The sequence below is a fragment of the Mastigoproctus giganteus genome, chromosome 3 (genome assembly GCF_048544385.1).
Source record: "Mastigoproctus giganteus isolate SK-2022 chromosome 3, ASM4854438v1, whole genome shotgun sequence".
Lineage (NCBI taxonomy): Eukaryota > Metazoa > Arthropoda > Arachnida > Uropygi > Thelyphonidae > Mastigoproctus > Mastigoproctus giganteus.
In genome coordinates, this window is record NC_143577.1 from 93,547,271 (window position 1) to 93,564,028 (window position 16,758).

At 36.6% G+C, this 16,758-nt stretch overlaps 1 protein-coding gene across 1 annotated transcript in view; it reads right to left on the reverse strand.

Moving 5' to 3' along the window:
• The window catches only part of LOC150088157 (protein bicaudal C homolog 1-like), a 392,222-nt gene that overhangs the window by 120,396 nt on the left and 255,068 nt on the right, over window positions 1-16,758 (reverse strand). The window contains exon 13 of the mRNA XM_090370592.1: window positions 14,311-14,491. Coding sequence (XP_090226718.1) covers window positions 14,311-14,491 — 181 coding nt within the window. The remainder of the gene's footprint in view (window positions 1-14,310; window positions 14,492-16,758) is intronic.

Below are 16,758 nucleotides of genomic sequence, written 5' to 3' on the forward strand. Positions count from 1 at the left end.
GTGATGAGTGTGATTTTGGATCCAAATTTTTGAGCATTACATAAAATATCCCATCAGGGCCAGCAGCACTGTTCATTGTGTTGGTAAGAGCATGCTGCAATTCCACCATGGTGAATGGTTGATTATATGTTAATACACATTTGTCAGTGAAATTCAGTTTGGATTTTTCAGTTACATCTTTAATTTTTTGAAATGATTGGTGATAAGTAGTTGAGGAGGACAACTGAGAAAAAACAGATCCTAGTGCATTTGCAATTTATGCAGGGGGTAGAGAGTTCCTGTCCATTCCAGTTAATTAGTGGAGTAGATTTTGGAGGAAATTTGCCATTTAACAGTTATATCTTGTTCCAGGTAAGTCTCATGTTTATATTTGTATTAACTGAGGAAGCAAATTTAATCCGAGATTCTTTTTTTTTTTTTGCTTTTCGTCTGATATAACAGGTTCTTGCTGTAAGTCGCTTATAATTACTAAAATTGGAAGTGGCTGGATGTTTGTGGAATTGATTCCATGTTTGTTTTTCTCTTGTTTTACACTGTTGCACTCTTCGTTCCACCAATAATTTAATTTTCGCCTTTTTTCTGACTTGGTATTGCGGACTGGCAGTGGTTGCACCTGTTAGAATTTGGTTTGTTATGTGTTCAGTCCAGTAACATGGTTGATAGAAGAGCAGTGTATGATATGGTTGTCGAACGAGACAAGCCTGCTGTATTTTATCTGTCAGCCTTTGGAAATTTACATTTTACTGGATTATCTTTTGATGAACAGGAAGTTTGAACTTTCCATATTATTGGGAAATGATTGCTGTTGTGAAGATTGTTAACAGTTACCCAATCGACACTTGGGTAGAGCACTAGAGAGCAAATGGAAAGATCTATTGTGGAGGTTGATTCGGTAGGAAAATGAACATAGGTAGGAGAGCCAGTATTCAGCAATGTTAAATCCTGTCTGTCTATCAACATTTCAATAAGCTTTCCACGCCAATCTAAGCTAGGGGAACCCCATAATGGGTGGTGAGCATTAAAGTCACCTAGTAGACAGAAGGGAGGTGGTAGCTGCAACACAAGATCTTTGATTTCCTGAATAGAATATGGACAATTAGGTAGGTGGAAGATAAATTGAGACCAATGTAACAGTGATTCCAATTATTATGCATGTGGCAACAGCTTTAAAGTTTGCAATGGAATGCATCTGGAGTCCGAATCTTGAGTCCAACAGGATGGCTACTCCTCCATGAGCACTATTGTTGTTGTTGGGTTGTTTTGGGGAAAGAGCTGCTTTGGCCATATTGTGCCAATTCCTCTGGAGAGACACTGTATGGATTAATAAAAAGAGTTTATATGAGCATAAATATATTAATCTGTTTTAGATAGTGGAAAAGTTCAAGTTGTCCCCAATAATGTGTCTAATTTGAAGCAGTTCGTTTAAATTTGATAGGGATCAGAATGATAGTGAGTGCACTCTATAAGCATATGCTTTACAATTAGTGGTGAGTCACAGTGGAAGCACAGTGAGGATTATTTCCTTGCAATAAATATAGATGTGTAAGATGGATATGACCTATACGTGCTCTGGCAAGCACCTCTTCGTGTCTGTTTGAGCGGAAACTAGATTTCCATAGCTGTGGATTCTGTTTAATATTTCGTAACTTGTTATTTACCTGATTATGCCAAATTTCTCTCCATTTTTCTCTCCAAATTCGGCGTATGATTGATTTATAGTCCTGTATAAGGAATCTGTATGTGGTTATTATCAGTGGGATTTCTTGCTGCTTTATCTGCATCTCATTTCCTGGTATTCCATTGTGCCCTGGAATCCAACAAAAAGTGACATCTCAAAGGCTTTCGATCGTGTTTGGCATAAAGGTGTTCTAAACAAGCTTCCATCTTATGGTTTGCCAACTGTTTTTAGTAATTGGTTATCCAGTTTTCTCTCTGATCGCTACTGAGGGTGATGGTAGATGGCTCTCTGTCTTCTAACTTGTCCACTAATGCCGGTGTCCCCCAAGGTTCAGTTCTTTCCCCCACTCTTTTCCTCTTGTATGTTAATGACCTTCTTCCAATGACTGGAAATCCTATCCATAGTTTTTCCAATGACAGCACATTGCATTCCACTTTCCATTTTGAGAAACCTTGTCCTGCTCCATCAGCTTCAACTTCTTGAAAATCTGCTACCAATTCCTTAAATGCCGTTCTTCAGGTAATTCTCCAGTGGGGAAAAGAAAACTTAGTTGATTTTAAAAACTCAGTCTTGTCTTATATCTCGCAAAAAGGATTCTTCTGCTCCCATACTTATCTTTAGTGACACTCCGATTTCTAGGCAAAATGATATATCTCTTTATCTCTTTTGGGGATTACCCTGACTTCTAATCTCTCTTGGCACAAGCACATTACAAATATTGCTTCTTCGGCATCTAAAAAAACGTGGTTTTCTCTTTCGCTCTCAACGTTACTTTTCTTCCGAACAGCTGCTCACTCTGTATAAATCGCAAATCCACCCTGCCATGGAATATTGTTCCCACATCTGGGGTGGTGCCCCCAAAACCTCTCTCAGGCTTCTTGATTCCATTCAGAAGAGGGCAGTTAGGTTAATCAATGATTCATCTCTAACAGAGTCTCTCCACTCGCTGTCTCATAGACATACGGTTTCTGGTGCATGCCTCTTTTACAGATACTTCCATGGGCACTGTTCTTCTGAATTGTCTTCTATAATTCCAGCTCTCTCTTTCAAAACAGTCCAAACACGTGCTCCCACCAGCCAACATCCATTTACTGTCCAACTTCAAACTCACAGAACCAACTTTTCATCTTCCTTGTTTATTCATCCAACTGCCGTTTTCTGGAACAACCTTCCTTCATACATATTTCCTGAAAATTACAGTCTACAGAAGTTCAAGTCCAATGTCAACAAATATTTTCTTTCGTCTTCTCAACCTCCAACCCAAGCATGGTACTAAGTACTATAGGTTCTAACACCTCTCGTGTTTGGGGTTTACATAAAAAGGTCATCAGCGAACATATACGATTCTACTATATTCGGTACATCCTGTGTCATGTTTGTAATTCTTATTGCAAATAATGTTGGACTAAGAATGGACCCCTGAGGAACACACTCCTCTTGTTCAAATGATTTGGATAAATTGTTCATGTATCTAATCTGAAATGTTCTGTGGCATAGAAAGTTTTGTATAAAGTGGGGTAAATGACCTTATCAAGCCAAAAGAATGAAGATCTTGAAGTACACCATATCGCCAGGTGTTATCAAAGGCTTTCTCAATATCAAGATTGATCATGAACAGTTGTTGTCCCCTTATGAAGGCATTTCGGATGTTTGTTTTTGCTTTTATCATTACATCTAATGTGGACCGGTTCTTTTGAAACCCGTACTGATTGCTATTTAGCAAGTTGTTAGTTTCCTGGAACCACATCAACCACCTGTGAACCATTTTTTCCAGGTCTTTGCCTAAACAGCTGGTCAGTGAAATTGGCCTGTAATTATGCAGAAAGCTGCAATCGTTTCCTGGCTTTGGAAAGGCTAGTATAATTGAGTGACGCCAGGAGTTTGGGTAAGTATTTTCTAGAAATATTCGATTGTAATATTTTAACAATGCCCTTTTTGTTCTGTTGTTTAGTTAGCTTATCATGACATAGTAGATCCCATCTGGACCAGCAGCACTACTGGATGTTTCATTGAGCACCCCTAAAAGTTCTGTTAATGTAAATGGCTGGTTGTACGGGTGTGAAACTCTAGTAGAGAAATTGATCTTCTGCTGCTCTGATGATTCTTTAATTTGCTGAAAGATTGGGTTGTAGGTGGATACGCCTGATATACAGGCAAATGATACACCTGATATACAGGCAAATGATACGACTAAGGCTGTTGTTGTTGTTTTGGTTTTTAGGAGCATTAGCAACTAAGGCCATATTGCTCCAGGGATATGCGGTGGTCATTCCCTGACCTTTCCGCATCCTCGTATTTGGTGGTGACGGGCTCGAACCCCGGTCTAATCAAGAAGCATGTGATACGCACTGCTGCTCCTTCCCACCTGGCTACGGAGGCACCTACGACTAAGGCAGCTGCAATTTCTGCCAGAGAGAGGACAACTCTTTTCCTTTTCAGTTTAATGTTGAAGCCGGGGACTGGACATATTTGCCATTAAGTGTTAGTATTTTCTTCCAGATGAGTCTGATATCTGTGTCCTTGTTTATACTAGAGAAAAAGCTAATCCATGTTTCTTTTTTTGCTTTCCTTATTATTTGGCAGAACTTGACTTTCATTCTTTTAAAACTAATTAGGTTACTGGTTGTGGGGAATTTGCAAAACAAATTCCAAGTCCTATTTTTTTCCTGTTTAGCGCATGTACAATCCGAATTCCACCAGTAATTACCGTGTTTGCATTTCCCAGGCAAGGACTTTGGTACTATAGAGTTGGCAGCTTGTAATATTTGATTAGTTATATGTTGTGTGACATAATCTATGGGCTGGAGTTGGATTATTTCATCATCTAACTGAACATTTGAAGCATATTCATTCCAGTGTGCCCTACGAAATTTCCACTCGGAAAAACCCGGCAAAGGGGAGTTTAGCCATGTTTGCAGCTTGCAGAGAATTGGTAGATGATCACTATTTAGTGGATTTTCAAGAACAGACCACTTTGTACATATGGAGGGAGAGCAGATTGAAAGGTCTATTGCACTCATGGATCCTGTAGAAAAATGAATATAGGTAGGCTCATCAGTGTTCAAAAGGGTAAGCTGACACATCGAGAAGAGTTTCTATTAGTTTACCTCTTTTGTCGATTGTTGGAGATCCCCACAGCGAATGATGAGCATTGAAGTCTCCGAGCAAATAGAAAGGAGGTGGTAGCTGGTCTATTAGATTTTCTGAGGAGAATGAGTAATTTGGAGGAATATATATATAGATGCTATTGTAATAGTCATGCCAATTTCTGCACACATTGCCACTACCTCAAAAGGAGTCTGAAGAGCAACAGGTTTAGATGGAATATTATTTCTAACAAGAACCGCCACGCCTCCACGGGCTGGCAAGTCGATACTCCTATCTCTTCTGAACATGGTATAAATTTTAATGGTAGGACACACTTGTGGATTTAAATAGGTTTCTTGTAGGGATATACATGCTGGTTCATAGTGGTTGATGAGATCATGCAAGTCATCTTTTGCATTACGAAAGCCTTTACAATTCCACTGAAGGATTCTTTCCATTATGCGTTTTTGTTAGTTGTTTTTGTTTCAGACTGCTTTTTGGTTGTAGCTTGTTTATACCTCTCTATTTTTACTTTATGAAAGAAAGGACGTGCTGTGTCCATCTCATCAGTTGCGTGAAGTAAAAATAGAGAGGTTTAGATGGAAGTTGGCAATTTGGCATGCCAGCAATTTGGCATTGGAGTATTGCTGGCTTGTTCAGTTGTTTGTTGTGAAGGCCACTGTTTGGGAGAAGTAAGCATGGATCGTTCCCAATTCACAATAGATGTATTAGGAGGAACTGTAACATCTGGTTGGATACTTACCGACTGAACCTGTTTAGCAGCTGTGGCATATGTACGCTTTGGCTCCATTTTGATAATTTCTCTTCTCGCCTCTGAATAAGTGACTTTGTTCTCCACTTTATATTTCTGTATTTTTTTTCCCTTGCTTCCATAGTTCGCATATTTTGGATGGGTGATTACCTTTACAATTTGGGCAATGAGGAGTGAGAGCATTGCAATCGGATTGGCTGTGCTCCTTTGATCCGCAGTTAGGACATATTGCCTCACCTCTACATGCAGTCTGAGAGTGTCCATATTTTTGGCACTTATAGCACCTGATTGGGCTTGGGATGTAGGGTCGGACACGGCAATGGAGATAGCTTGTTTTGACAGATGTTGGTAAGATGGGAGAGCTAAAAGTGAGGATTATGCTCCTTGTTAGAACAAGAGTACCATCTTTACGAGTCATGATTCTCTGGGCTTGGATGACTCTTTGTTCTCATAGCTCTTTGACTATTTCCTCCTCTGATACGGTTAATAAGTCCCATTCTGCAATTACTCCCATAGAGGAATTTAGGGTGGCATTGGGGAGTGACTTTTATTGGATATCCGCCAAAAGTTGTCAGATTTAATAACTTTGCAGAATGCTGGGATTTCATGGTCTCTACCAGAAGATCCCCAGACTGGAGTTGCCTTACTGATTTTGGTGAACCTGTGACAGCCTCTAAGCATTTTTGCACAAGGAATGGGAACAATTTACTCAAAGGCTGGTCTGATGTAGAGTGCAGTATGAGGAATGCTGGTATCTCCTCTTGAGGATTTGTTTTCCACCTCTTGGGTTGGGAAAAGTCATCATCAGTGTGTTTTGTCGCTAGTTTTGAGTTGGAGGCGCTAAAGGTGGAAATGCATTGTTATCCATCTTTGCTCCTTTCAGCCCTGGGAGAGTAGATTTCTTCTCCCAGGTTACCGGTCCCGCCACAGGGAGGCAGGAGCATTGCCGCTAGAGTGACCAAGCGTTATAAAAGTTAGTATATTAGTTAAATGGAAAAAAGAAAGGTGATTTGCCTTTCTGAAACTTAGTTACAGATCGTAAGACTAAGTTTACTATTATTTAATGAACACGTACGAAAACTTTTATAAATGAACAAAAACTGCAGCTTCGAGAAAAACGCTCTAGAAATCACTGAGAATCGCTTGATCACTATAACGCTTGGCACCCGGGGCCTGTTACTATTGCACAATATTGAGAGGTAGTGCTCTGAAAATTGGTATACCTAGTAACTTTTGGCAGAAAATGCAAAACGTTTAGTGTCCAGACTCAAAAACCATCACAATACGGTCAAACTGGCACCAAAAATTTGTTGTGACAAATTTAAGCAATACTTTTGAAACTCATTGCTTTGAAATAAAAATTTTTGGTATCTTCTTCTTCTTTGGACATTCGACTTACCAACTACATGAATCCAGCCTAACTAAATATCAGCTCGTATACTTGTTTTCTGACTGAGATATTTTCCTTCAAAGATAGACTCAAAAAAAATTTCACCTATCTTTAGGGGTAAATATCTTATTGTGGGACACCTTCAATTCTCTCGGTTTTGCCACCAGTGGAAAGAGCACGTTTTGAATCATTGTTTTTTCAGTTTTATGTCTTGTTACTTAAGGCCTAAAAAATGGCCTTAAACATTTTATATTTTCCACATAATATTTGCATACTTATTTGATGGTGAAGTTTCACATCTCAATAAGGACAGAACTATTGCATTTACAAGAGTGAACTTTTCTGCAATTACTCTGCCCTTTGGTTTAAGGAGAAAGGATATATTGCCAATGCACAAAAAGATCTCTATTTTTTCCCAATGGGGGTGCAAATGGCAAGAAAAGAAATTGCATGGGTTTCTTTAGTGCAAGTTCCCAAGCCTGAAAAGTGGTCTTTATTCAGGATTCCAAGCATAAAGATGAGGTTCTATTAGTTTCTAAGTTTGAAAGAAGTTATAACTGCAACAAAATTTATTTAAAACACAAAAAAACAATTTGAAATAAGCAAGTGAGTCACTGCTTCGTAATGGACTGGAATTTTTCATTGATGGTTGATGTTATTACTTCAGGCAAGCTATATTATCGTCCCATTGTTGTTGTTGTTTTTGGAGCTGGAAGATTGGCAATAATTTGTTGTTCAGGAATCCAGCAGACATCTTGTCTAGCAGGCCAGTGAAATGAGTGAGCTGCTCCATGAGGATGCATGAAATTTACCAATACATCATGTTCTTCAAATGAAATTTCACAAATATTTCCAATCCACCAATTATTGTCATAATTACAGGCAATGTATTGGCCAGGTTGTAAATTAACAATTGGCACATACTGAACATTGGTTTCACTAATCTGATCTACATGAGCTACAAATGATGATGTGTCATTTTATACTCTGCAAACATAAATCTGTCTTGCATCAATAGGAATGAAGTGGTGATTTTCTCTTGTTCCAGCAATAGCATGACTGTCTATGAATCTTTTCTCTTGAAATGGCCTTACTTGCTCAACTTCCTCTTTAGAAACAAAACAGAATTTTATTCCAGTCACAAGTGACAAAATTCAAACATGTTTCTTGGTGTCAGGATTTGGTTTTCAATTGGGCGTTGGAGACTTGCACGTGCTGTCAATCGTTTTATTGTTCCACCAATTCCATCACATGGTGACTTGCCATGGCTAGTGCCAAAGAAATTCCATTCAGTACTGATATCAAAATCCTTTTGATGATGACAGGTTAATAAAATTCTTGTATTGAGCTGCAGAACCATCACTGAAGTAGTAAATGCGCCTGATTTCTGTCATGAAACACTTAAAATATTCAATTAAGTTGGTTAGAAAAACGAACTGCAATTATGTCATGTCAAAGGCAGTCACTGATTATGTAGAAACTTATATTTTGAAGTTCAACATCCTTGTAATGACAAATGGATGCAATGTAGCCTGGCTATTCTCCCAGTGGAACCCTTGAACAACATCTTGCACAATACATGAAGAATTTTCTGCAAAATCCATCAAGATGACCAATTCTCCTGTCAGTAGGCTTCCTTTGTTGACTTCAAATGGTAGCCTTGATGTATATCAATGTAGTGATGACAGGAAAGGTTAAATATCTTTGTACTCAATTGTTCAATAAAATCTGTTGTTAATTGCTTTGTGTCCAGTGTATCAATTGCTTGAATTCAATAATATCTTCTGGTTCAATTGTTTTCAAAAATATTCTCTAGAAACATTTTTAATTCATTTATTCCTGGACATTTTTCACACCGATGAAGCATACAATCTTTTGACTACAATCACAGACCGCTTTACCAATGAAAACCTTGTAATCACATTCTATAGGACTTGTTGCTAGCATTAACTTTACATTTTGATGGATCATGCATACACATACAGAATGTGTTCCTGGTGCACCAACTGTGACACACTACTTGGGTAGAAGTTCACAAAATTTAGAAAATCCAATGTAAGATCCATTTCTATCTCGAAAAGTTATAAACATTTCCTTCAAGTTGTTGGGTTTGCATTTCTAATGGAAATGTAATCTTTCTTTCCAGGGCATATCCAACTAAATTCATCATCTTCAAAAAATTCCATCACCTTTTGCTTTACTTGCTCAGAAAGCTTTTTTCCAGGTATGGCCACAATTGCTTTTTCTGCTTTAAGTTTTCTAGCTTTCTTGACCATTCTTTCTGAGACACTAAACTCTTCCATTGTTTTCATTATGGACCAACTAACTGAAGCTATTGTTAATATTTGAAGTTTTTCTGAATGACTCTTTACCATCAAGTTTTCTTTCAATTGTTTCAGCAGCTCATTGTAATCTAAGCAATTTCTACACTGATGACTTCCACTTGGCTCCATGATGTCATTTGGATCCGAGTCACCAATAGATGCAATTTTACTGGCAATTACATCTTGAACTTGACTTGCCTTCCTTTTGGCATAGCATTGTGAGTCTCTCTTAGCCATTCGCTGAAATTTCAGAGGAGAAACACCAATAGCCATGAAACTTGTGTTCAAGCTTTCAGTCACATGCATTTTGTCATCATGGTCTGATCCAGACGAAGTTGATGTTCCTGTGTATTGGCTGTTAGACCCTTTTTGGCATGGCACAGCTTCTGGCCTGGTTTTATGTCTACCTTTGTTAGGTCTTTCAGGTAGTCTGCCATTGACATATCAATTGGCTGTAAACTTTTTTCCACCATATGATTTTTCTTCTGGAAAGGATTGCAACATGAATTCTGCAAAAATTAAAAATTTTGTCAAAAGCAAAGCTTCATGATGTAGACAAATTGTGTCTTCTTCACCCAGTTTTAATCCACAACATCGACCTATCAGCTGTTATTCTACAAATTCAAATTCTTTAAATAATTTTAACCCAGTTTTGCATGTATAGGATAGCATATGACATACAGAATTATCCATATGATGATGGTGCATGAGTCATGCTCATCTCCAGCAAAATCTTCTGATTCCATAGTTTTCATGCTGACTAATAAGCGGATGGTTCTGCAAGCAATGAAAACTACCTTTATTACAGTCAAACAATAAAAATTATCTTTTTTTGTATGATTCTAGAATATTCCAGAGTTCTAGAATGTTCATTAGTTAGCATTAGCATTAGTAGAGGCATAAGATGCAAGAAACCAACCTTATGCAGCATCAGCCAAAAAAAAAAAAAAAAAAAAAAAAAGACTCATGTTACCCCTCCATTCATTTCAAATACCTGTCCAGCTCAGCCTTAAATTTATTTAGGCTATCAACTTCCACAACAAAAGATGGAAGTCTGTTCCACCAATTAACTACCCGCTGGCTAAAGGCAAATTTCCACACATATATCCTACAACTGTCTTTCCTCAATTTGAATTTATGCTCACTCAGGTGATTATTCTGAGCAAGAGGAAGAATCCCATCAGCACTGAGCATACTAAAACCATTCAAGGCTTTATACACTTCAATCAGATCACCTTGCAGGTGCCTAGTCTCCAGACACTGTGATCTGCAAAACTTAAGCCTTTCTTCATAAGAGCAACCCTTCATTCCATTCATTAATCTTGCTGCCCTTCTCTGTACTCGTTCCAACAGCTCTATATCCTTTTTAAAATGAGGACTCCAGTCCTGTATACAGTACTCAAGGTGTGGCCTGACCATAGCCTTATACAAGGGGATAATCACCTCCTTATCCCTGCTAGAAAAATTCCTGTATATCATTGACAAGACACCATGAGCTACTCTTGCAGACCGTCTGCACTGCTCAGAAAACTTCATATCTGCCTGCACAATTACCCCCAGGTCCTTTTCATTCTCTACCACTGTCAGTGTAGTATCACAGAGTTGATACGTTACTCTGGGGTTACTGCTTCCCATATGTAGTGCTTTACGTTTGCCAATGTTAAACTTCATTTGCCACCTCTCAGCTCATCTTTTCTAGATCCTGTTGCAGCAGAGTACTGTCATTAGTGTTCTTAACAACCCTGCCAACCTGCATATCGTCTGCAAACTTGGACATTCGTTTTTTTTGGAATTCAAGAATATTCTATAATTCTAGAATATACTCTATTTCTAGATTATTCTAAACATTAGGCAAGATTTTTTTTGTTGCAGAAGTGTTCTGCAACAAAAAAGATCTCACAAAATAACAATATGGCACACAAAACTATTTGATGTTTAAGCTTAATTTTAAGGCCTAAAGTGCAAAGACACAAACAGATAAATCATGATCCTTGTAGCTCTGCTCTTTCCAGTGGTGGCAAAAAACGAAAGAATTGAAGGTCTCCCACATTAAGATATTTTCCCATTAAAATAGGTCAAATTTGACTTTTTAAATTTTGAGTCAATCTTTGAAGGAAAAATCTCAGCCAAAAAACAAGTGTAAGAGCTGATATTTAGTTAGGTTGAATTCATGCAGTTGGTAAGTCCAAAGAAGAAGATACTAAAAGTTTTTATTTCAAAGTTATGACTTTCAAAAGTCTTGCTTAAATTTGTTGCGACAAATTTTTGGTGCCAGTTTTAGACCGCATTGTGAAAAATGTGAAGGTTTTTGAGGCTGGATGCCAAAAGTTTTGCTTTCTCTGCCAAAAGTGAACTGGGTATACCAAGTTTCAGAGCATTACCTCTCACCATTGTGCAACAGTAAAATTTAAAACTGAAAATTTTTTGTGATTTATTCCACATAACACAAGTGACCTCCACAAAAAAGGTGCTGGTGCCTCAAGCATACTATATTTTGAACTGAAATTTTGCACAGCTTCATTTGAAACATGTTTAAACATCCACACCAAGATTCAACAAAATTGAAGATGGTCGAGCAGGGACCCCTAGGCCACTTGACATGGAATGACCCATCTTGCAACTCTCCAACCAAATCACTTTTGAGGCATTCAACAAGTCGCACTCTAAGGATCCCTTTGAAAGTATAAGGACTCCTTTAAATAATTTTTTTGAGGGATACTATCCTTATTAGGTATAAACTTACAGGAAACCACCCCTTGGCACTCAGCAGTTAGTTTTTTTTTTTTTTTTTTTTTTGGAATGTGAAGGGGTCATCTATGTGAAAGACCTATTAGAAAACAGGCCTTAACATTAAAATAACTATTGCACCATACATTTGCAGCCTAAAATCTGACTTGTTTGACCTTTGAACATCAGTGAAAAGAGGAGTTAGCTTTATCTTTTTTTTTAGATATTTCACATATTTAATAAGGAACATATACTTCTTCAGACATGGTATAATATTTATAAAGTTACATTAAACTATTTTCTTTATTTTATTTTGTTTTATATGTATAGTAAGTTATTAAAGTAGAGTATTACTGAAACTGCCAACTAATTTTTTGCAAAAATGGATGCACTTTAAAGGACAATTTTGAGAAAATTATCCCTAGGGAACTTCTATTTCCTGGTTTTGTGACATTAATTCATCAACAAGGTTGCTTGATTTAAGCTTCCCAGATTTCTTCCTTTAATTTGTAAACATTAAACCATGAAAAATGATTTCAAAAGGGCAGAGAAACAATTTTTGCGGCAAACAGAAGCTATTTTAGTGGTATGATTTTTCATACATAAAATAGTATGTTAAAGTTATTCGAAATTTTAGTTATTCAAATTTTTTTTATTTTTATCTCTGATTAACTATAAGAAACAAAACTATCATATGAACATAATAAAATTATGGTTCCACTTATATAATGTGAATGAAGCAAAAAAGAGTAACTTTATCTGTCCTCCTGTATAATATCAATCACTCTGATATAGAGCATAAAAATTTCACTATAAAAAAAAGGCTACAAATTCAGTGTTATAAATCATTGCAAATAAAATTTTGCCACAGTGAATTTGTAGACATTACTTTTTTCAACAGAATTTTTATGCATCACATCTGTGTGGTTGGTGCTAAACAGAATTGGCATGGATAATCTACCTAGCTTGCTTGGCATTTTTTTGAGACTCATTCAACTTCCTAGTTGTTTTGATACACTTTGTTCTTTTAATTTTTATTTACAAAGTCCCTCAATTTAACTACCCACAAAGAAGGGTTTCCCAACATTTTTAATAAACTTTGCCATAAATTCCTTCGAACAATTTAACAGCAATACAGATTATGAAATGGCCTCAGTCGCATCTTGCAATCCAGATTCGCTTTTTGACAGATAAAAAAATAGTTTCACCGTTAATTTTACCAAAGTGAATTAGACAGAAATTGAAAATGAACAGACAGTGAAGTGTTTAACATCCATTCAACTGTTACTAACTGAGTTGCATCAAAAGTACTGAATCATGAATCACAAAAAGAGATATGACATCTTTCAAGCTGAGAAAGACTGCCAAATATTTTAAGATATGCATGTACAATACATATGTAAATCATACCTGAAAATTACTGTAATTTTCTCTCATTAATTTTTTTCCCTATTTCTCTCAAGCATTTCAAATAGTTATCAGAGAAAAACTTTTGAAATATCCTTGATTCTGATTGTTTTGGACAACCACGATTCTACTGCATGTAACTAAAATTACCAAACATAAAAGTTAGGGCCACATAAAATCCTTCCAAAACTTTCGGGACATCCTTTATTAACAAATACATCTTTGTATTTACAAAACTAAACAACCGTCATTCTTATAGATACTTTTAAGAATACAAACAATGAATGTAATTGTTTGGTGTCATTTTCCTTAAATTATTTTTGCTCATTCAAAATCTGAATACAAAAATTGTTCATCATGCCACTTCCAGATTTTCCTTGAATAGTGATGCCATTATTAGGGATAAGGGGCAGCCAAAATTTCTATGACAGCCAGATTTCACTTTATGAACACACATGGGGGGAGAGAGAGAGAGCGCAATGAATTAACAACTGATCATAAATTTAAAAAAATAATAAAATAAAATAATACAAAACTCAATAAAAAAAAAAGAAGTAAACTGCAGCCATTATCAACCCACTGCAGGATGGAAGCCTCCTCAACAATTCATCCTGGTCTCCGCAACTGAATGGTCAGGAGCGGGAGTGCATAGCACACACTCTTTGAGTAGACTGGGGTTCAAACCCCTGACTGCTAAATACGGTCAATCTGCCAACCCACACTGGACCAGCGTGGCAGATTATGGCCCATTTCCCTCAGCATGAAAAAACTCAATAATCAATCTTAAATCTTAGATTAATAACATGACATTCCTAATGCTGCTCAATAACCTTCATCAAGAATCTCTCTCACACTAACTTAATACTAAAGAGAAGCATCTCCACACAGAGTGCACAATGAAAGAATACTTAAAACAATGTTTTACCTGGTTAAAGGAGATACAGAACCAAAATGAGCTAGGTTAACATAGCTTGGACAATCATAAGAGCACATTCGATGAAGATTTGAATTAGTTTCTTGTGAAAGTGACATTCGCCTTGCAGTGGTACCATGCTTGCTTTCCAAACTCCAGCTTTTCCACTCATCTGAAGGAGCAAAATCAACTTCTGAAAGAATAAAACATTTCCCATTTCTTACCCTTAAGAATAAACTGGTCAATGAATAAAAATTGTTGGAGGGATGGAAATTTATCAAGAAATAGTTTTTTTTTATATTCTTATATGAATATAAAGAATAAGCATCCAAAAGAGTTTACATATTCATTGACCAGTTTATTAAGTATGAAGGATGCTATATAAATTTGTTCATCAAATCAGCAAAAGAAAAAAGTTTGAACATTTAATGCAACATGGTACAATCTAATCCTGAATATGTACAGTATTAAATAAGACCGTATATTTTGCATTGACTGTAAAATATAATAAGATTAATTTCCGAATACAGGTATACAGCAGTACATATTTATGGTATCTATGTAAATATCAAGGACTAAACCATAGACAGGGGAATTGGTTTAATACTTCAAAATAATTTGTAAAAATCGTTATTTCAGTCGGTAGAGCAGGTTTTAAAAGAGAATTACGAAAGCACACAATAGTAGTTAATTCACTTTATAGTTAGGCTGCACTTGAAAATATCATCTTTTAAGATGATAGGGATCTTAAAGATTTGAATGCTTTGCCTTTTGTGCCTTTTGTGCTCAGAGTGCAGCAGATTCATTAAGCTTTCAATTTCTTTTTTTTTTTTTTCTTTTAGAATTAGGAATGCTGAACTGTTATTGATGTTCTTAGATCGTGCACAACTTGTAAAATCTTATTTTTGTCTGACTGATTTGGTTTGGTATAAGATTTTTCTGGTGCATTAGCAACAACAGCTATTATGTGCCAAGGCAGATAAAAATAGAATCTGGTAACTTTGAAACAGTTATCTGGTTAAAAAGTTAAGAATGTATAGAGGTAGAAAAGGCAGTATATATTCTAAAAATATATGCTTTATTTTATATATATGTATATAAATTAATAAGCTGCTTGTTGTCTTGTTGTGGGGATTTGATGGTGCATAAACTACTTTGGCTATAATGCACCTATTCAGTTATTATAAGAATATATAAGAAATTCTTGCAATGTCAGAAAAGTCTGAAATCAGAAATGATTCAAGACTCCAATTTGCTTCAGAAAGTTGAAAAATTCAGGAATATTTGCATTGCAACCAATAAAATTCTCTAAAGTTATTGGTTTCTGAAGGTTAACCAATGATAGCAGGGTTGTATTTCTGTCTTGTTTATAGTATGGGCATTCAATGAGAATGTGTTTAACAGTCAGATTTACAGAATAATGTGGACACTAGGGTGGATCATCTCCTGTGAGTAAATGAAAGTGAGTTAAATGAGTATGACCTATCCTTGCTCTTGAAAGGACTATTTCTTCTCTTCTTGATGTACGGATACCGGAATGCCAAATTTTAGAATCCTGTTTAAATTGAAAAAGTTGATTATTTGTTTGAGAATGCCAGAGTGCTATCCATTCTGTTAGACATGCTCCACGAATGATTTGTGGATAGTCTGATGCTGGAACAGGGACATTTGTTAAATCTAAGGTAGTTGGATTTTTTGCAGCTTTATCGGCCAGTTCATAACCAGGAATTCCGGAATGTGTCGGAATCCAGCAGAAGGTGACCAGTTGGTGACGCTCTTCAATCTGCAGTAATAATCTTCTAATTTCATTTAGAACAGGGTGAACTTTATCTGAGGAGTTACATAATGCCATAACTGAGCTGAGGGAATCGGTGTAAATAACAAATTTTAACAGAGTCAGAACAGATCTTTTCTAAGGCTAGTTTAATTGCATATAATTCTGCTGAGAAGATACTGAATTAGAGTGGAAGGGATGCTGAAAAAGTGGTGTTTGGAAACACTGCGGCTGCTCCAACATTTGAGTTGGATTTAGAGCCATCCGCATAAATTTGGGAAAAATCAATATATCTATGAGTGTGAACTGCATGAAGTTGTCTGGTATTTGATGCTTGTAGAATATTCTTTCCCCATTGGCAGAGGTAAATGTCACAAGTCAGTAGAACGGCAGGACTCCATGGTGGTTGAGTGAAATATACTACCTGTTGTACAGAATGAATGGAAACATTCCAAACCTGCATCAGTTCAAGGAGGCGTAGACCAGCTGGTTTTACTAAGCTAGGTTTATTTCTGTAGAGGTTTTCTAGTGGCATATTGAACAGATATGCCTGAATGGGATGTAAGGCACAACTTTGTATTTTGACAGCATACTTCAGTATGCAATGTTTTCCTACATAATGTTAGTGGTGGCCATGAGTATCAATGTAGAGGCTATGAGTTGGTGATGTTTTGAATGTACCAAGT